Genomic DNA, 23017 nt, shown 5'->3' on the forward strand with positions numbered 1-23017 from the left:
TGAATGCAGTTTTTTCCCCACAAAGTAAAATAGCCATTTTGACATACTACCCTACTCCCATTTTACTCCTAGCTTTCATATGATATTCTTTGAAGTGCTTCGTAGCTTGGAGTGTTTCATTTTTAAAAAACTGATGCTTTCACACATGAGCTAATGTATTCTTTGATGTTGCTCAGTACCTGGAACCCTGGAAGCTTTACATGCCCTCTAATGCCACCATTTTGTAATACCATTTGTGCATAAATAAACGTGAAAACTGGATCGTAACTGTCAGTCTGATTGCTCTTTTCTCCTGCATACTTTGCCCTGGTAATTTACTGAACGTCTATGCTGGCTTTTTCTGTCCAGACTAAACTCTATTGATGTGATCTTTCTTCAAGGATTTCAGCTGAGTACTTATATAAGAAACTGACTGCTTGCTTTCGAGGTTGCATGTTACTGTAGCTTCCTCAATTAACAGTTGTTTTAATAAGCCCCAGGGTATCTTGCGTCTCACTGAGATCAACTGGGGTTCCAAACATGGCAGATATTGCATTCAGTTTTAAGGATAATTGTGTGCTTGTGGTTAAGGACCATACGGTAACTAAATAAATCTTGAATAGTAGTTCTAATGTGGTCAGAATTAGATGAGCAGTTCTCACAGTTGGCTAGATTGCATTGTAAGCAATAAAGGCTTTTTTTCCCCGGACCCTTTAAAGCTTGCTACACAGTATGCATGAACAAGCTGTGTTTGATCTCTTCTGATCTCAGTTGCCCATGGTCTTGGATTTTTATCTGGCTTAAGTAAAGCCTTAGTGCACAGCATTTCTCCTGTCTAATGTTTCTCTTTGAGATCTGTGGCTCCATTAAATATCAGGAAACGCACTATGAGAACCTTCCGTATATTTAAACCACTGCACTGTCTTTCATTAATTCATCACTTTGACCCACTTTATTCTTTTGTCCTGGAAAAACACCCTGCATGGAATGCCAGTTTATTACATGCCAACATCCAGACACATTCTGGCATGTCTTTGGAAATTGTTGAAAAAGCTGAAGACCAAACTTACATGAACATAAAGAGCAAGTGCAGAACTTGACACAGGCATTAATCCGAGTTTAGGATGGAATTATGGTTTAGATGCGATCCACTGTATTGTGCTGCCTGTCATTTTATTTCAAATAATGTAATAACACGCTTCTGATAAGATCAATCATTGGCACCATGTCTTTGTGTCAGTTAGGGTCACCATGTGGTGCAGGGTTGTGGTGTGCACTGTTGTCAGCATGAATTTCTTCACCAGCAGAATGGAACAGCAGTCTAAGCAATCGATGAGGAATTTTGAACAATGGCCAATATCCTTGAGACAATTTAACTGACCCTTATGTCTGGGTTGAGAGTGATGACATTTGTCTTTCTTTTGCTCAAAAAATATATCTGTGATTTTGTATGAATAGGTGTACGGATGTACTAGTTATTAGGGTTAGAATTAGAAATCACAACAAATTAGGAGAAATAATGAGTAAATAGAAAAACATGATTATAAAAGTATAACAGAATGAGTCACTGTGTATCTATGCACTTGGCTGGATCAGTGGTTTATGGTCAGTGATCAGATGAGAACTCTCTTGGATATAGAGATATATCAAAATAGTGACAGGGCAGATCTACATGTTCTTACTCGGTGAGGACAGGCTTGAAATAAACTGGTGAAATTAGAAACCTGTACTGTTTGTCTTTGTTTTTCCCCTTTGGTGAATTTGTTAAAGTTTTATCATTGTTTCATATCAGAGAGAGTTTTAGCTAGAAATGTATTGGCAGAGAACCTTTACCATTAAAAAAAAATTAGTAATTAATGATTTATTTAGAAGAATATACATCATTTACTCTTTTAAGTGCATGCTATTAGTGCTGTAACTTATAGTCTCTGCATAGACTCATATACATTGATTGGTATTATGCAACCTTGACTAACAGCTCTTTGACATGCTCAAAATATTTGTATCTAAATCACACCCATGCAATCTTTCTTTCGGACCCCCAAATAATTGCTGACCCACTGATGAGAGGTTAAAGTGTTCCTTTCCTATCCAAAACTCCTCTGCAACTCTGGGAGGTCCTCATAGTGCAAGTTGCCTGATTGCATCAACTTTGCCTAAATGTAACCTCATGCATTAAATATCCTATGTCCAATAAAAAAAAAAACTGTCTCAGCTGGAGTACAGCTTGTTGAGCTCAGGTTTCTCCACACTGAGCGGAGATGTGTGTCATCTTTGCAGCTTTATTTTTGTAATATTCCATTAAATTTTATCGATTTAATTAAATTTTGTAAGTGATCAGAAAGCCTTACAACTATTTTTGTATTTGCAGATATGCTCATTGCAACTTGTAATTGAAACTCCAGGAGTTTGTAAGGAACAAAAGTCTCGGCTTTTTCCGGGCTACTGCCCTCTTTGTTAAAGATATACGCTTTCATAGATGACATAATTATTTTGACAAATGCATTCGAATTTCTGTTGTACTATTTCTTTTTATTCTCATTCAATGGAAACAAAGAGTAGCTAAAAATGTTCGTTGAATCGTGTCCCATTAGATAAAGCAGGGAATGTTTCCTATTCACCTTATTCTGTGAGCTAATGAAAAGTTCACAGCTGGGTTAAACTTTGCCATGTTCTCTGCTTCTCTCACAAAAAAACATAACTTCTGATAAGATGTCAGATCAGGTTAAAATATTGAATTTCGATTCATAGGAGTGAATTAAATTTACTAAGCTACTCATACAAGAGACTGATTTTTTTTCTTTTCGTGCACTGGTTGACATTATTACACAGCTCTAACATAGTGCCATTAGTGATGTATAACTGGTTCCTTATGTTGTATCCTTATGTGACATTGGTTACCTGTGCAAGAAAAGATGGATCACATGAGTATGGGTAGACTTGCCAAGTTCTCTTAGTCACTGGAGGGAACAAGGGATCAAGATGAATAAGAAGAGCCAGCCCATAATTTCAGGCGTGTCTTTTCCTGTACATATGGTGTGCATTGTGGACTGGTTTAGCAGATGGTGTGGTTTATCATGGCTGTTGTCACTTTTAAAAAAAAAAAAAAAAAGAGGTTTGTGTTTGTTTGAGGTTCTTAATCTTCATTCTTCTACATCTTCCATGAACTTGAAAGTTAATGACAAAATTATCTGCAAGAATATATATCATTTAAATAGAAAGAATGGTGGCAAGCAATGCTGAGTGGGTTTGTATGCTCTGGCTGTGCAGTATGTCGTTTTGCTGGTTAGGTTTCGGTTGTGTGACGTTGCAATGTCTATATTTTGTGGATTGTGTAGATTGCTTATACTGGCATTTCAAATGCCAGTATAAGCAATATTTTATGACGTTTAGACACATAATGTTTCTGAACATCTTTTTAATAACACCATTTTTGCCACCAATTAAAATTAATAGAAATAAGAACCTCTAAACTTATATTAGACATAATGATTCGTTAGACATTACAGGAAGTGTTTTTGTATTCTTCAGGGGAGGCTCCTACAGTAGTAATATGACTGGCAATAACTAAAAAAAAAAAAAAAAAAAAAAAAAAAAATGTATATATATATATATATATATATATATATATATATATATATATATATATATATATATATATATATACATACACATACACTATAGTCTACTTCCCAAATGACAGCACTGTGGCCATTTTAGGTCTCTGGTTTGATCTTGAGCAGTTTTTGTGTTCTCCTTAAGTTGGTGTGGGTTTCTTTCTGGTTTTCTGGTTTCCTTCTACTTCCCAAGAACATGCCACTACGTAAACTTGTGACTTTAAATTGCCTAATTTAAGTGGTTTAAATGTGTATGTGCATGGTGCCTCCAGAAATACTGCTACCCTAAACCTTGGGATAAAGATATCCTTGAGCTTGCTATTAATGCTATAATGCTTTTACTGTGTGTGTGTGTGTGTGTGTGTGTGTGTGTGTGTGTGTGTGTGTGTGTATACATGCTTTATGATACTCCAAGTCTCTTCTTTATTCAAAGTTTTTGGCCAAGTAAGATCATCCAGGACAACCAGTCATCGGTCACTGGAGGGGAAACATGACCTTAAAGATTTAAACACCAGTCTATCGATGCTTTTTCATACTCTGCTCTTAATGTGTGGGGTATAACAGTCAGAACTGCACTCGTAATCTTCCAAGAGAGACAGATAGCTTTTGGGTGTTTGTTAAGCCATATGATCTATGCTGTTGTCATATTTTGTGTTTCTCTCTGTGTTTATTTCTGTCTCATTGCTCATGTCTGTACAATCACACACACTGCCTGACCCCATTCAGTGCATCCTGCTGTTTTATGAAGGTCACTCCCAATTGACCTTTTACCTCTTTTTCACGGTGTCATTCTCTGGTGAGCCTGCCTGGAGGACAGCATTTTTCTCCAAGTGTTTATGGGGGATGTGGGAATCTGTCCAGCACAGCAACCCATCTTGAAAAACAAAAGAAGATTAAGGGAGGGGGGTTGTTTGCATCTGTGTTGATTCACCAGCACAGCAGAAATCTCATTTCCCGTAGATTTGAAGATAGCATTGCTTTGGGATTTTATCAGCTGCTATTAAGTTTTATTTGTTAATTAAGTTTGTGGGTTGAATTAAGGCTAGAAGTCAAGTGGCTGAATCTTTCAAGCTAAGGATTGGGGACTAGATTTAATTTGGGTTTGTGCATCTCTCCTCACTAATGGTCCACCCGGGCTGTACCACAGACCAAGATAACAAGAGCCTAGTCTCTATAATTAGTTGTCTTTTTTATACAGAAAGCAGATGTGTTGGCTCAGCCTCTGCTGTGGTTCCTGCTGTGAGTGTGAACCTGGCTTTGGCTGCTGAGTTCCCTGATGTTCTATAAATGGGAATCTGCCAGAGAGAACTTTGAGCTCAGTAATGAAAACTGAGCAGCCACCATGGGAAAGACAGGGAGATACAGGGGGAAAAGTGTAAGTCTAAGTGTGACTAAAAATGATAGCAATCAGCATTTAATTTGCTAATGGGATAAACATTATAATGCTGTACAAATGCAGTGTCTTACATTACAATGCTTCTGATTAGTTGATTAGACACAAAACTCTTCATTTGGAACCAAATGCAAAATAATGCAATGAAAATTTCAGCAATGATGAGCAATCAGTTTGTGCAGGTTCTATGATGACATTTGGCTACAAAATGTGCAAGTGGACATATAGAATAAAGGGTTTGGTGCTTGTCTCTCTGAGAATCCTACATGACTGATACAGAATCCTACAACAGTGTGTTTCACTATTAGAGAGAGTTTAATGAAACCCCTTAAGGAAGCAAGAAACCGTTTTAGTCATGCTAAGACAAACCTTAGGCTACAGGGTTCCTGGTTTGATCCTCAGCTTGAATTGCTGTATTCTCCATTTGTCCATGTAAGTTTTCTCAAGAGTGTCCAGTTTCCTTCCATGACCCATCATCCTTTGGGTGTGAATACATACTTGATCCCAGGGGAGTAGTCCTACCTCCAGCTCTACCACCATAATAATGAATTGTTGTCCACTGCCTCACTGTTCTCTGTTAGAGAATATATACTTGAGCTCATTTCATCATAAGTAAAGTTATAATTGCTAACCCCACTTTTTCCCCAATACACAATGACACTTGAATGAGTCTAGTCTTAGTATTTGTAAAGCATTTTTCTCATGTGTCATGGTTTGTTCAATGGCTGTAAAATGCTGGAATGTGCTGGTGATTGTTGTCAGGGTCGTGAGACTGTTTTAGCTCTCGCTTGGGTGAGCCATAAAGGTCAGGAAGACCAACAATAAACCTGTTTCTGACATCAACCAAAATGTCTTTCATCACTGGCAAAAGTATTTTCCATAGTTCTCCTTTGCACAGTCACATTACAGCTGGATGCTTCAGTTTACTTATTCACTATCCAATTTGCTTCTCTTTGCATTCTTTCTCTCTTGTGCCCCCTGGAAAGATTATTCTGTGGTGTAAAATAATTTTTTTTTCTCTTAAAGCTTTTCCTTATAAACTAATGAACCATTCCCTTGCCATGCAGGCACGACTTGGAAAGTTTGAAAACGCCTGGTTCTTATTTCAGACCTCAGATGAATCATACTGCCGAAGAGAAAATTTATGCTTTCTCCAATCATGTCATACAGGGTTGTCCTCCATCTAGAGCCAAAGTAAACATGCAATCTAATCAACAACAGCAACAAAAATCCAATATGAGAAAGACATTACAAATTATTACTGTGGATAAACATAGAAATGTGAATTCTGCCCTTGCTTAATAAAGAAAGTAACAAAGCAGACAGGTTATCCTAAATAATAAGCTGGTCTTTTATTCATGCATGTGTTTTGCTGCACCAGCAATAGAGGAGTAGCTTTTGCGATAATGCATCCTTGCTTGTTACTTTTTTCCAGGTAAACGTATGTATGTATAAATTATGGCAGTATAAACTAATGTGATTACATTTAAAAAGACAGAAAAAAACTAAAACATAATGTGCTTTTCAATCTTTATACACTGTATGGACAGAAGCATTGGGGCACTTGTCCTTTTCAGCCATTTGTAGTTCTTCCCCAAACTGTTGGAGAACCACAATTGGATGTCTTTGTATGTGGTTTATACATATATTAGCATTCAATTTTTCCTTCTCTTGGAGACTAGGAGACTCAAGCCCGTTTCAGCATGGCAGTACCACAAAGCAAGCTCCATGAAGACATGCTTTACATGGGATGGAGTACAAGAGCTCCTTCTATAGAGCTCTGATGTCAACCCTATTGAATAGGCTTCCTCACCCAGCATCAGTACCTGACTTTACTAATGCCCTTGTGGCTGAATGAATCTCCCAAATCTCCACAAGTAATCTCCAAAATCTAGTGGAATATTTTATGCATTCAAAGATATCCTATTGTATGTCCCCAACTTTGAGGTAAATGTTTGGGGAAAGAACCACATATGTCTGGGAAAGTCAGTTGTCCCAATACTTTTGTCCGTTTAGAGTATCACCCTGTCATGAGCCAAACATGAGCCACATTCAGTCCAAGCTGAAGTCGAAGGAAAACCTTGGATGCTGATGTTTCTGGATGTTTCTAGTATCCAAGCCCTTTAGCTCTCAATAACCATCTGAGCTCTGCACAATCAGTAAGAGAGAATTGCTATGTGCAAATCTTGTAAAAGGATCAATTCTGTTCCAAGATTCGCCAAAATCCTTCCAAGAACTGCACATCTCTCAAGCTTTTGCCTTTTACCCTCGCAATCATAAGGATGTTTTCAGCTGCAGTAGCGGATGATAAAACCTAATGGAAGCCCATTCTGGTGACATTAAATTGGCAGACATACAGAATAACATTTCATATCCCTCAGAATGGGTTTCGATCTTCTAAAGAGCAAATGTCAGCATGCCAGCGAGAGGTGAGAAGACACTAGGCAGAGAAAGGACTCAATCAAAATCCTTAAAAAAAAACAAACAGACAAAAAAATACAGGAATACTCAAACCCCTAGTAAAAAATAGAGTAAAGAACATAGATAAATTATTCATTTTTGTATTCAGTCTTTAAAATGAACAAGACACATTAAACTAATTAGTCAGTTATATGATATTTCAGGGGTCACCCATCTTTTTGAAACTGAGAGCCACTTCTATGGTACCTATTAATGTGAAGGGCTACCAGTTTTATAGACACTTCTGAAATAACAAATTTGCTCAATTTTATAATGATATGTTATTATTTTATATTATATAATTAATGATATTCATCTATATCTAGTCCTCTATATTTTCATATTGTCATTTTCAAATTCACACCAATGCATGTGTGATTTAAAAAAGAATAGCAACAAAAACAATTAGATGCAGCTCACTGGTAAGTGGCGCTATAGTGAGCTATTTTTAGAAAAGGCCCACGGGCGACTCATGTGGTCCTTGCGGGCAACCATGTTGGTGACCCCTGTGCTATTTATTGCATCTGGGTTAATCAATGTCTCATTTATTTTTCCCAATTAAGTTCTGATTTGTCTTTTTGGATGTAATTTCACACACACACACACACACACACACACACACACACACACAGACACACACACACACACACACACACACACACTGGAATACATTATAAGATAAACATTTTAATAATATACATGCAATAGCATAATTAAACAAGGAAACCCTGGAACCCTGAAATATCGTTTATTTGAATTCTCACAAAGCAACAAATGTTGACATTAAGAATATGACTTAATTATGACATTACAATAACGAAGCTACAATATACTTATTTAAAATAATTTGTAACAATAGCATCTTTTCAAAAGTACAAATTATATTGTTAAAACATTAAATGTGATTATCTCATTAAGAACTGACAATTAGTCTGAAAATATATTGTGACTGTATTCACAATATAGTCAGCTACAAATAGATATTTCTATAGTTTGCCATTTCTATATATTTATAAACTGAAAAAAAATGTTTGTCTTTTTTTTTGGGCTTCTTCACTTTTGACAGTCAACTGACAGCAAAAAAGATCTGCTTTATCACTATGCATGTTTCTGATAACATGCTTTAAAGGGTGGTTAAGATGCTATGGAAACATGCCTGTGAAGGAAATCAGTGCACAACATTGCAAATGTTAATTCTGTGAATATTTGCATAGCCATCAGTGTAAATAGCAAACTTCTTTTGCAGACTTAAGTCAATATGACAATTTGCACAATCTGCCTCAGCTACACACTCAAGCTGTTGTGCTTCCACTGTCCAAAAATTTGGTGCTGACAGATGCATGCCATTGCAGACCTATTAAGTGCGCTGTGGCCTGATCATTTGGGGTTTGACCACTAAATCAGTGCACTTTCAGTTCCACATGACAGCACCCACTGTGATGCACTCTGTCAAAGAACTTGAATTCTGTTTCTTTGGAAGATAAGAAAATCATTTACATAAAAAAAAAAAAAAATCCTAGTTTTTGTGGCTCAATAGATCCATACATTTTCATTTACAAAATAATTTGTTTTGTAGTAAAATAGTTTGATCGATGCATGTAGATGCACCCGGAAAGATAATGGGGAAAACTTTAACAGTGCATCAAGCTTTCAGTAATCAGTAATCAGGGATGGCATGAATTAAATTCAGCCTTTCAGCTGAAACTTTGTATTTGTTTCAGGGATTGTAAAATACACATGATGAAGTCTTCTTGAACCTGTTAATTTGTTGCTGTTGCTGCACACATGAGCAACATTAAAAAAAATAAGACACAGTTTTCACAAGAACTTAATATATCTGTTTGTTTTCACAATCTGGCATCCCTCATTACAGTAGTGTGAATGTAAACACTGTGTCTATCTTTTACTTCAATTCCATCCTGAAGAATATGTTTGCAATCACAGCACTCAACCATTCTCCATGAAGTCTAGATCATCTGAAGAACATTTTCACATTAGACAGAGGCTGATGTTTGGGTTTTTACAAATGGCACACACAATAGAGAAATTACAACTGGAATTACAACACACCAAAACTGTGATTTACAGTGTGAGCCAGACGGGATTGTCGTAGTATTATCTAAGCTCTTAGCGACATAATTACTTGGTTATGAAAGCAACAGCCGGATTTCTTCTAAGCGCCATGTCATCCTACTGTAATTGGCTCCCTCGTGTTTGGTCAAAGGGGAACCTCCTCTTGTTTCTTTTCTTTGGCCCATGGGACTTCAACTCTATTCTATGAATGAAAGAGACCTTGTGTGCAAGTGTGTCGAGATGTGTCCTTCTCTCTAAATATTTAATTTGGCTTGTGCTGTCTGAACAGCAGGATGGACAGCGATTCCAAGTACCAAGTCACATCTCATTAGCCTTCTCGATTTCAACAGCATTTATAATAAAATCATCTCAATGTTGTATCTTGCCTCGGAAGTATTGGAAAGTCTTTGCTTACCTCCTGATTTGAACAATTATCAATGTGGTGAGAAAAACACATTTATATCCTGTCTATGCATAACATCTATAGTAAATCTGTTTACTGATTGCTACATATACATACATTATATGTGTTTAAGTAGGATTTTTTTCTACACAGAATGTTAAAACTGTATAAATCAATAAACTAATTAATCAACTAATAAAAAACATTTGCAGAGCCTAATTATAATTATTACAAAATATACAAAAATCACGTTTGATTGTATCTGCAAGAGTGATTGTTTTCATAGATCTGAGAAAAGATGCTTTTTAAAGTATTCGAAAATGTTATCTTATTGGATTGGAAGGTGGTAGCTTAGTGTTTAAGGCATTGGACTGAAGTTGTCACTTTGGGGCTTCTGAGAAAGGCCATTAAATCCATAGCTGCTCAGTTGTATAAATGAAATAAATGTATGTCGATCTGGATGAGGGGGGTCTGCCAAATATTGTAAATGTAATGTAACATTTAAAAACAAGCCTTTTTTCATATTCATTTCAAAAGAGATATCGAAGAGCAGATGGTAAGGAAAAATCAGTTTCATATCTGCTATAACGTATATGATAACAGGAACGAACTTCCTTTGCAGACATTTCACAACGTTGATTATATCTATAAATAGTTAAGCAAAACAAAGTGTCATTCCTCACTTAAATTAATATTGCAAAAGAAATAAAACACTTTGGGATGTGCTTTTATAGGAAAACAATTCACTTTGAATTGGTATTAGTAACTCTGCTTCACATCAGCCATATCACACCATCACCTCATTAGTTTATTTTATTGTCACATTATTCCTGGAAATGTGTTACTCCTTACTTAATGTACTCTTAACCAAAATGGATGAACCAAATACTGTGGATGAACTCCTAAAGAAACCTGTAGTAGAATGCCTTTGCTTCACAACAGTTGAAAAGGAACACTCAAAAATACTTTATATAACCATGAACTATACAGAGCTATACAGAACACTTGATTAAGACATATTTGTAGATACAGTGGGGCAAAAAAGTATTTAGTCAGACAATAATTGTGCAAGTTCTCCCAATTAAAAAGATGAGAGAGGCCTGTAATTTTCATCATAGGTACACTTCAACTATGAGAGACAAAATAAGAAAAAGAAATCCCGAAAATCCCAGTGTCTGATTTTTAATGAATTTATTTGCAAATTATGGTGGAAAATAAGTATTTGGTCACCCACAAAAAATCAAGATTTCTGGCTCTCACAGACCTGTACATTCTTCTTTAGGAGGCTCCTCTGTCCTCCACTTGTTACCTGTATTAATGCCACCTGTTTGAACTCGTTATCAGTAAAAAGACACCTGTCCACAACCTCAAACAGTCAGACTTCAAACTCCACCATCACCAAGACCAAAGAGTTGTCAAAGGACACCAGAAACAAAATTGTAAACCTGCACCAGGCTGGGAAGACTGAATCTGCAATAGGTAAGCAGCTTGGTGTGAAGAAATCAACTGTGGGAGCAATTATTAGAAAATGGAAGACATACAAGACCACTGATAATCTCCCTCGATCTGGGGCGCCGCGCAAGATCTCACCCCGTGGGGTCAAAATGATCACAAGAACGGTGAGCAAAAATCCCAGAACCACACGAGGCCTCTTTCATCTTTTTAAGTGGGAGAACTTTCACACTTGGTGGCTGACTAAATACTTTTTTGTCCCACTGTAAAAGATCATTTTTTTTAGATTTTCTTATAAGAATGAGTCAAAAGGATTAGGTTTAACCAGAGTAAAATTATCTCTTCATTGAGCTGCAGTCAGATGGTGGGATGAGAACTTAATGTCTCATAATGGAAGTATTGGGCAGGTGTTTCTCTGTCAGCATTAGCTCACAAAACCATAAAGAGGCACAATTACATTACCTCAGTAATAGGCCCCAAACATATTACATATAGGTATACAACAAAAAAAGTCACATTTGCAGTGTTTCTTAGTCTGAGTTTCTTGTGTAATGGGAACTGTATACACAAGTCTGTACTTGGTTCTGGGAAATTCAGCAGTCAGGATTTCAGCAATTTCTTTTTGTTATTAGACTTCATTTTTAGTTACAGAACATTAGTTCTGAGTGAATCAATATTCACAGCAGACGAATGCTTCAGAAAGTAATGGACTGTATTTGACATCAATTCTGTTTAGATCCACTAATTTAATACTTGCTCTTGGTGCTGACTTTACATGTTAAACTATAGGACACAATTTGTACTGAAGGTTATCACGATTGAAGATTTTTCATAACATTGCAACAGAAGCCCACAGAGGGCAGAGATTGATACCGGTAGGTGTCGGATCAATATCAGGTATCGCCTTTCACTCAGGACACCTGCACCCTTATAATTGGTCTTGTGTGTGCTTCGCCGGTGTTATTTGTCACCTGCACATTAGCTGTGATGGAGCTCTATCGATTTTCTTTGCAACCTTCCTGGCCTTCAGGCATCAATGTGCAAGGAGACAGTCACCATGGTAATGGTAATGGGTGGTTTATAATAGAGATTTCAAATGACTGATCTATCTCAAATTATGGACTGGGGGATTCTGATGACAAGAAGACATTTATGATCATTTTGTCTGGAAGCTGTGACCTCGGTAATCCCCACAGAACAATAAACTTCACTTTGTCTTGAAGGAGTCGAGCTCTTCACCACAGGTGTGCGATCACCATGATTTTACACTGTGTGCCCCAAACCTTTTTTCAAGTGGATTGGTATAAGTGAGGAAAAACAGACCAGATCTACAACTTGTTGGATCTGCTTGGCCAGGCAGTGGTACCAAGTGAAATATATACATCAGGGTGTTTTAATAAAAATTTGTCACATTTCATGTTTTAAAGGCTCAAAGTTATGACTAAAACAACTAACTTGTAATGCTAAACCATTAATGACCAGATCAAGGCTATTAGACTGAGTGATTATGTTTAATTCATACTTGGTATTTTACATTACCATTTCTGAATAATGACACACTCAGAACAGAATAAAGCCAATTTCTCTGTTCTATGGTAATGTGTTTAATGTCCAATCCTCATTAGATTAGTTAAGGTTAACATGCACAGTTTAACATGCACAGTAGGAAACATATCATATATATGTGTTTATTTTGGTTCAGAATCACTACCAGGTTAATTATCTAATAAATCTTCCTTTTTTTGTACATTTGAGTACAGTAAATGATTGCCTTTGAATCCAACATGTTAAAAGGATGCATGTCCTTGCAAATAAAATGACTGGCTAGTTCTATTATTGCCTTTGACCACCTAGAGAGCTCGGAAAGAAACCGCTATAGTGCTAGTGTTACCTGTTGCATTTATATCTGCAGGCTTCCTTCCAGTTAACATCACCCCATGCTGTCTTCATGGGTTTGTAGCAAGATTTGTAGAGCTGCCAGTATTCTCTTGCTCTGCTGCACACATGCAAGAATCAGCAAGTGTGCATACACTTTCAATAGAAGTATTATTTTTTAAAGAGTTTTCTTTTTTATATGAAATGGATCTACACTTGTAAATCAATACTGCCATATACCGGAGACTGCTGGAGACTTCTCCACACTTTTCTTTTTTTTTGTTTTCATTTATTTCAATTTATTTTACTATAGTAAAAAACATTGCAAAATTCTCTTAAAAAAAAAAAAAAAAGGCTTTTGCTTGTTTTTATATTTAGTTTTTCTTTATCTTACTCTTGTGATTTGGACAATAATCACTGAATAATATGTTAATATGATAGACAGACGTATTGATATTCTGCTGTAGATTTCACTTCTCATTTAAGGCATCTGAAGCAAATTTGCATGATCTGACAACAGAATATTGTTCCAGCATGACTTTGGAGCATCCAGATGGTCTCTGGAAAATTTTAAACAAACACCAATGGTTTTTTTGTGGTTTTCATTGTGGAAACCCTCCAGAAACACCATACTTGTTCAAGGTTTTTAGGGTAAATTTAGGAGACACATGCTATCGAATTTAACTGATGCCTGCAGAGCATCAGCTGTCATTACCAAGATTTGGGGATTCCGTTTTGTCCTTGTATTGTTTTTTTTTAACGAAATCTTTGTACGAAGGCCACGCCTAGAGAGAGTTACATCAGTGCTGAAGTTCCTGTTTATCTGATCTGGTCTTTACAATTTCATTTAAGGTCAAATATCTTTTCTTCTCAGGCTTTCTGAGTGCCATTTGGAATATAATATTTTGCATGAATTCCATTATGGGGGGCAAGAAATTGAAACTGTGCAAGCGGGTCAAACCCACATCTGCAATGATTGGAGCACTTAACACTAATTTGAGAAGTAATTATCTTTTATATACTTCTTTTGGTTAAATGCAGGTCCATTTAAAATGGTTCTAATGCCTTCCTTTTTCTGTTGGATTATGCATAATGTAAAAAAATCACAAAAGCTTGCATAAAATTATTGCAGGACCTTGTGAAAGAAATTCACCTTTTTATCCGCACTCCCTGATCAGGTTATTATGAAGTTCTAATAAGCTGCTGGTGCTGGTTAAATAAAAAAGAAAATCATTAAATATTGATTCAGCTGTTTGATATACAGTGATAATGAAGACTTTTGGGTTCTGGTCACCATTATTGGTTGATTTGTATTGTAGGGTCATGCATTCATGTTTGTCAGGGAATTGACAAGTGTTTATTGATATTCAGAAGATCTGAGACATTGGAGGTGTTCCATTCTGAAGGTATCAAGAAAGACATCTTATTCGGGACACCCTTCAAAGCCATTCTGCATCATAATTTTTTGACTTGATGTGGAAATGACACTGTTTCTTTACTACTCCTTCTCAAATTTACCTTAGACAGTAGCCCTATCCACTTTTTTTCTTAGCCAGTGATGATAACACAAAACTATTTGCAGTGGAAATGAATTTATGAAAGTCATCATATAGCAAATTCGATTTAATTCCAGTATATGTTTGAATTGTATTTTTCTTAGGAAGCAAGCGTTTTGTGTTTGAAACATCAATGGATTGAATAAAATTACTGTATTATTCTTATTTATTTGGAGTATAAGATGCTGCTTGAGTCAGGTTAGAAAGCTAAGTGTTAAAATATATAATAAAGCAATGTTTGTTGCTGATTAAGTGCATTTTCTTGGTAATCTGGTCATTGCTATTATAGATGAAACTCTTCTCAACTCATTTCTGTGAAACTTTGGCTTTTTAAGGTATACATTTTACAAATCGCTTTCCAAAACACAATCCTGACGTTTCTCTCTGAGCTGGAGTTTAACAGCACCTGGAATGCATCGCCTGGTGACCCTTTCTCCTCTCTGTTACTTTCATGCTTTGAGATGTCAGGAGTCCTGGAAAAGTGATAGCAGGAGACAGATAACTGGCTGACCATCTTAGCCTCTGTCTGCACCTTTCTTTAGGCTGAATCCTAAGAGACTAGATCAAAAGTGGTTCTTTAGGTTTGAAGTCTTTTCACAGCAGATCACACACTTTTAGCACAAAGCTCATCCTGGCTTCTTGTCAATGAGGAGACAAATTACCTCTGACATCCACTTGCGTGCACATTCAGCCTTCTGTTTTGTTCTCTTTGTACAACGAAGTACTATGTCACCCTGACTGTTTTTTAAAGACTGACTTTAATGCTGTCATCATTAGAAAGCTGTAACAGTGGACTAGTTTGTCTTCATACATTCTTATTTTTAATGGTAAAAGTCATTGCAAGCAGTTTGCATGGGGCTATAGGAGGTCATTTCTGTGTTAGACATTCAGTCTACGTGGTGGCTTTAATCTCTGGGGCAAAACTGCTACTTCTTTAAATGTTCAGAGTTGGCAACTTTTAGTTTGTTTTAGTTTGTTTAGTTTGTTTCAGTTCTTTAGATCTTGATTGCCTTCAAATGAAAGCAATCTCTTTACCAAATGCTAAATTTCAGATAATTATGATTTATTTCACCGTGCATGGATGCACGGATTAAGCAAATTTAATAAACTCTATATTTAGTCTGGCTACATATTTACCTGTTTTTCCTTAGGAAACATCTGGAAAGGCACAAAAGGTTCAGGAGCTGCTTACAAAAGTACAAGCCTATATACTTTTGGATCATAGATTGCTGTTTATTGGAATTGTGACTTATTCAAATGACATTTTATGACAATCGTGTGCACTTTCTAGCTGGTGACATTTTAGCGGCCGAAAAAAGCAGAACGAAAAATGTTACCATGGTAACATATTAAAAGTATGTGGGCTTGTTTAAGCTTACTATTAAGTGAAGATGTTACATTTATTACCTCTCATGTCTCCAATTGATCATTATATAAAATAAAAAAAATTGATTTTTGATTTTTTCTATAGTCAGATGAGAATTTTACTGTAGTTTCAGGGATGGATTAAAGCCAACTTCATGTAGCTAATGTTTAAAGCAAAATATACCATCCATCCATCCATCCATCCATCCATCCATCCATTCATCCATTCATCCATCGATCCATTAATTAATAAGTTTATTTGTTTATTTGGCTTGTTGTTTTCTGGTTACTTATTGTTATATGTACTTTTAGATAAACACATAAAACATCATGCATTTCGGTAATAAATTTGTAGCACATATTTCTTTGATGCTTTTATTTGGAAGACTTTAATTACATTCATGTGTTTGTCCTAAAAGTGAACATTTAAATCTTTTTTTATGAGCTTTTGCTGGAAAGCCCCAACATATCCAGTAAATATGTTCAAGTCTTCAGGTCAAGTTCATTAGATTGATTGATCCTAAGAATAGTGCACTCTCAAACATAAAGGTACCAAACTGTACTCTTTCTTTGAGTACGTGGTTAAGGAAAACATTAGTCTGAATTTGTGTTTCGAAAGGTGAATGTGGTGCACATTTAATTAGTTTTTGGAATAAACCTTGCAAATGGCCTTTATACAATAGTGTACCTTGAATAAGTGTAAAGATGCATACTAAAGTTACAAAATACATTGCATTGATGCTCCCACCTCCATATAACCGCATCACTTCTGAAAATAAGCATAAAAAATTTTAAAAAAGAAAAAGAAAAATTAGAATCCAGGGAATCTACAATAAATGCTGAATGAGTAACTGTTAATACATTAATGTGTTTCCACCTGGACACTAATTGACAGAACATTGCTTCATAACTGCAAAAACAGAATGAATTTAATATTAAACATTGCCTGACTGATTTATAAAACATGATTGTTTGAGTTTGATTTAGTTCAGCTGAACTCTGCATGAGCTCTAATAAAATTAGGCCTTAGTGCAGCATGGCCATTCTCCATCTGACTCATAACCTTAAAAACAAGAGAATATGAGCTGCCCAGTGGCTGAGCGTGAGAGTGAGAAGATTTTGCCTCTCTCAGCATTAGTCATAATTTTTTATTTGTTCATTGTTTTGTCGCCTTTTTCGTCTGGATATTACTAACCAGACACAGTTATGGGGTAACACATGCTGCTAAGAAGAGGATATGGCTGATTTGTGTTCAGAAAGCCACTCAGACTTTCTGGATTTAATGATGAACATGAGAGAGAGAGAGAGAGAGAGAGAGCCTTCACTTTATTCCTCCAGAAGGCCTGTGCGGAGCCAGTCAGCTACAGGACAGCTCATATGGTCATGTTTTTCAAGTCTATAAACCGTAGGTATAATCATCATGATGTAATACTTATGCAGGACTCTGTATATAATCAAACTCTTCAATGGATGCATAATAGGAATCAAAGACATCTGAGATTATACAGCAAACCTTCAATTCTCCACTCACACTGTGGAAAATATATCACTCCACTAAACCTCTGGATCCTGTGTTGACCTGCTGTGTTCATTTATCCTGGTTTGCATCATGATGGCTTTACTTGGTTTTGATGTGTTAGATCTTGATGTTCCATGAACCACTTCTTGACTATATTGACTTTAGATTTTTCCAGTAAGGTTGTTCACTTCGTATTAGATCATAATTTGCCCCTTGATTCGCAAAAACAGCATGATGATGTTTCCGGCATGATGACTTTGGACGTCAAAGTTGCATAAACCCTTCATTTCTATTCAGAATGATGTTGCAGAGTGATCAATGTGTATCTGTAGTCGTTTTTTTTTTTTTTTTTTTGATTGATTAATTAATTGATTGAATGATTGTCTTTCAGCAGTAAAATTCAAAATGTCAATTATTCAACTACAACCGTTTTTTTATCTAAATTTTACATACACATGAATGCTCTTTATTTGTCATTTTATTAAATCAACCCAGATTAACTCAGATAGCTGGTATTCTATTAAAACTAACATAAAAAAAACAAAGCATCCATCTGAACTATTAATCAGATATAGTTCATTAGTATTAATTACTTCATTCATTTCATTGTACTTCATTTATTGGAATGTTGCTTACAAATAAAAGGATTTGGGCTTTATTTTTACTCTGTGCATGTCTGTGTCTGTTGCAGAGGGCTTTTTGCCAGTCACTACACAGAAACACATTACCTGGATGGAGGGAGGCCCGTCATCACCTCAGCCAGCTCCAGAGTAAGATCTTTGTCACATAATCCTCTGCCCACATGTGCTGAAAACTTACATACACCTTTTTTTATTGCAACCTCAGAAACATTTAGCAAGCATCTGTCATGGTTTTGTCATGACTCTAAGACGAAAGCCATTGGGAAAGTTAATTACCTGCTGTAAAAGAGTTTATAACTCCCTTAGCTAACATAAACACTGCCTCTCTTTTTTTGTCTGTGCAGCGTCTCTCATGAGCTTTCAGCCAGACAGTGAAGAGTGTTTGGGATTAAAGCGGTTGACGTGTCAGTTAATACTATTGATTGCTATTATGTTGACCTTTCACATCACTTAATTAATCTAATCACAAGAACAAATGGCTTCTTATGTCCTTGGTTATATAGTTGATCCCTCTTAGCTACAAGTCAAGTCTTGACTTAAAGTGTTGTGCTAACCTTTTTTTAGGCAGGAGGAGGAACTGTGTGTGTCTACAAGGTCTGTTCAGGGTCAGTGAAACATAGGGCATGTGGTTTCACAAGACAGGAGTGAGATTTGAGGAGCTGCATGTTTTTTTTTTTTTTTTCCCGCTGATCCATTTTTTGCTCCTCAGAGACAGGGTGTGCTAACAGTGCACTTTTTGGCGCCTTTATTTTAAGGTGAAGCAATGATTGCGGGTCACGTCGTCCAAACTCTTGACAGCTCCCTGGTCAGCACAGTGTGCTGCAGGCCACTGTTACTAAGAATTCTCATTTAAAATTGACTTGTGGTTGCAGAAGAAAAAAAACATCACATGAAACAGAGCCAAGGTCTGTCCTGATTAGGAACAAAATGATCAACCTGCCCTGCTAAAACAAAACAAAATAGAGTGGGATGATTAACTGTTGAGAAGACTAGCTGGTAAAAACTGGTTATTGGTGGTTTGAAATAATATTGTACATATGAACATTTAGATTAATTGTTGGAGCAATTAATGATGTACACGGTATATTTAAATGTAAAATGTAAATGTAAATGACATTATTTGCAATGTTGAGAGAGAAACCTCCAAGAACTGTACATTTTGTGGTTGTAGTTGCAGGTTTTACTTCATATTTTCTGTAGTAACAATTGTAAAAACATGGGTAGACCAAGTTCCACATTTGTGAATCAACAGTATTCATAAAAAAACTGATCCATCAAATGTGCATACTCCAAATCAGCATGCAACAAACATTGTTAAATTCCATACACTTAAAATTGGTTTTCTCATGCATAAACACCCTCATTTGCCCTTAAAACTCACCCTATATTGTATGCTTTACAAATCCTAGTACCCTGCTTGTGGCAATGCTTGTTAGGGATAACATGAATCATGACAAAGGTTATGAGAAGAGTCATCGTACTTCACGACAGTGATGTGTAGCAAAACAAAGTGGAGTTTAAATCAAATTTCATTTGTCACATTTGGAAAAACTGTGATGGCATTAACATTCCTCGTATTATAGCAAGATTAATATAAATTTGCACTCTTTAACCTGTAATTAATTGATTCATAATTATCTGTGATTAAAATCTCTAGAATAGATATCAACTGGCCAAAAGGTAAATTGACTGGTGAGTCAATACTCAAGGTAGCAGAGCTGAAGATGTTGAGATTTTCATTGGGAGTAATGAGCGTGGACAGGATTAGAAACAAGTTTATTAGAGGAGCATCAGATTTAGGATGTTTTGGAGAGGAGGTGAAGGAGGCGAGATTGAGATGGTTTTGGACATGTGCAGAGGAGGGACATGGGGTATATCGGTAGAAGAATGCTGAGGATGGAGCCACCAGGAAGGAGGAAAAGAGGAAGGCCAAGGAGGAGATTTATGGATGTGGTGAGGGAAGACATGCAGGTAGTTGGTTTGAAGAGGAGGATGTAGAGGACAGGGGGGTATGGAGACGGATGATTCGCTGTGGCAACCCCTAATGGGAGGAGTCGAGAGAAGAAGATTCTTTTTTGCACAAAGCTGAGTGTGACAAATCGTCAAGCAAGCCATCATCCAATCAATATATGAATGCGCTTTTACACTTTGACTTTAGATCTTCTCTGTGATATCAGTCTGCACCTTGCTGTGAGCACTGAAAACCGGAATTAAGCTGTCAGTTATGCTGATATGACTGACAATAAGTGGAATGAAAGCTCCTGATAATCAGTTTACCCTCAATTTCACTTTTAACCGCTAGGTTTTTCAAATGCATGGTCAGGAGTGAAAGTAAATATACTCAATAAACTTGATCAATCAAATTCGATGCATGAAAATTATCATTTGGCTGTTTTTTGTTAAATATTGTGTGTACCACATAATAAACATAAAGCAAACACAAACACTGTCCCTTTTAAGTTGTACTGAGTTGCTAGTTTATCAGAAACATCTACCACATGGTAAAACTTTATAGGTTTACAGTTACTGGCTGGAGCACATCTGCTGCAATAGACAATTTGTCATCTCCATTGTCCATCAGTGGAAAATGACTGCCAAAGGACCACCACTGTCCAGATGTTATTTATTTGGTGGACCATTCTCATTCAGTCATTTTTCTTTTACATTTTCTGCTGAAGGTTAAAGTGCCAACAGGATGATAAGTTCAGTCCAAACTTATCAGTACCTAGTCAAAGATTCCAGCTCCTCCAGGGGAGTTCCCCAGATATTATCAAGCTATCAGATATAATCTATCTAACGGGTCCTGGGTTTGCTCCAGGTTCTTGGTCTTTTTGAATGTGCATGATACAGCTGTAGCAGAAACTAGGGTCTCTACTCTGAGGTTCTCCCAGTTTGCCAAGTTAATTGCCTTAAAATTATAGATTTGAAAGATTTTGGAGTGTGTTTGTGGAAATTTGTGCTCATTCAGCTACAAGGTTGTTAGTAATGTCAGGTACTGATGTATGGTAATGAGGCCTAAGATGTAATCTGTGTTCCAATTCATCACAAAGCTGTTCAATAGGGTTGAGGTCAGAGCTCTATAACAGTCCACTCAAGATCTTCCAGCCCAAACCTTTTCAACCCATATCTTAATGGAGCTTACTTTGTGCACATGGGCACTGCCATGCTGGAGCAGGTTTGGGTCTCCTAGTTGAAGTGAAGGGAAGATTATTGCTACTGCATTCAAAGACCTTCTACACAAATATGTGCTTCCAACATTGTGGTAACAGTTTGGGAGAAAAAACAAATATAGCCAAAAAAAAAAAAAAAAAAGGCAGGTTTCCTAATACGTTTTTCCAGATAATGTAGATAAATATTTATGCATACAATATACAGTACATAATTACAGTCTATAAGGGTTTGTACAGGATAACCCAGTAACTCAGTTTATAGAGCAGTCTCTTAGACAATGAACAGTGAAGATGTCTTCCCTAATGGCTTTGTGCTTCAGGACACTGTATTTGAAAAGATTAGTTGCTAATAACTGCTTTCATTTTATGATCTGGAACCTTTACAGGCCTGTAATGCAGCTTTTCCTTTTTTTTACTAGTGTTCACAGGATTGCTGTGTTAATATTTAATATTTTGTCCATGATTAATACCCATTAACCTTGACATATCTTGAGACTTCATGTTAACCTTCATCTGCATTAAAAATCAATTTATGTTTTCTCGCCTCTGTGGTCATGCTCTTTTAAATGTGGAGATTTGAACAAGCCAAAATCTAATCAATTCATTGTGACTACACATTGTTTAACTGCTAGTCAACAGGGCGGCTTATCTTGTCCATTATAATGGAATGAACTGTTCTGGAGGATCTCAGAAATGCTTGGGAGGAGTCCATGGATCCATTATTGCGTATTTACAAAGAGATTTGCTTATTGGGGTGTGCATTCTTTGTGTCAAAGAGCATCCATCCATCTGCCTCATTTTTATTTTGCTTTAACCCAGAAAGCCTTACAATCTCTTAGACATAAATCATTTAAAGTACAACACACTAATTGATGCACTATATGAACCCTGAACAGATTTCGGATCCTGAATGCAGTCAGTGAATTTGCTGTATTAACCAAGACAGAAAATAGAGTTTTTCCTCTCAGAGTGCTCCGTTTTTTCTCTTCTTTTTCTCTGATAATAAAAGTAGAACCTTTCCCCTGCAGTCTGCAGTAATGACTCAGCATTGCCATTGAAGATTAACATACTGTATGTAAAGACCATTTCTTCTATTATAAAGCACTGGGCAAGGCTTATTAGCATTCAAATGAACTATTGTGACATCAGCTATCATTCAGAGATAATGTCTGATGATAAATGTTGAACAGATCAGGAATAATTTATGAAATGATGTAATTATTTCTATATCAGGGCTGTAAAGCCTTATAGTTTTTTTTTTCTTCAGAAAAGCCATCTTATTGTGCTAATCACAAGCATGTTAGATACTCTTTGACATTTCTTTATAATTTTAATCATTCTTGACATTACATTTGCTGATGTTTTTTATTTCTGTATTGTGAGCAAGGTGCGGGTGGAAGGTTTTTATTGATTTCTTTAAAATAAAATTAAAAAACATCCTGCTATATGACAGATAAAGAGTATTTTTTTAATTGGTGAGCCAATGCAGCATTGTCCTGCTGTATCATGTTGAC

At 36.3% G+C, this 23017-nt stretch overlaps 1 protein-coding gene across 2 annotated transcripts in view; it reads left to right on the forward strand.

Annotated features, from left to right (window-relative positions):
• LOC124388964 (disintegrin and metalloproteinase domain-containing protein 12-like) overlaps positions 1–23017 on the forward strand; it is a 95724-nt gene that overhangs the window by 28000 nt on the left and 44707 nt on the right. For both annotated transcript variants that reach the window (XR_006926493.1, XM_046854117.1), the window contains exon 4: positions 18384–18462. Coding sequence is in view for 1 of the 2 variants with exons in the window: in XM_046854117.1 (XP_046710073.1) it covers positions 18384–18462 (79 nt within the window). In the remaining variant the exon portion in view is untranslated. The remainder of the gene's footprint in view (positions 1–18383; positions 18463–23017) is intronic.

This window comes from Silurus meridionalis, chromosome 7, assembly GCF_014805685.1.
Source record: "Silurus meridionalis isolate SWU-2019-XX chromosome 7, ASM1480568v1, whole genome shotgun sequence".
In the NCBI taxonomy this organism is placed as follows: domain Eukaryota; kingdom Metazoa; phylum Chordata; class Actinopteri; order Siluriformes; family Siluridae; genus Silurus; species Silurus meridionalis.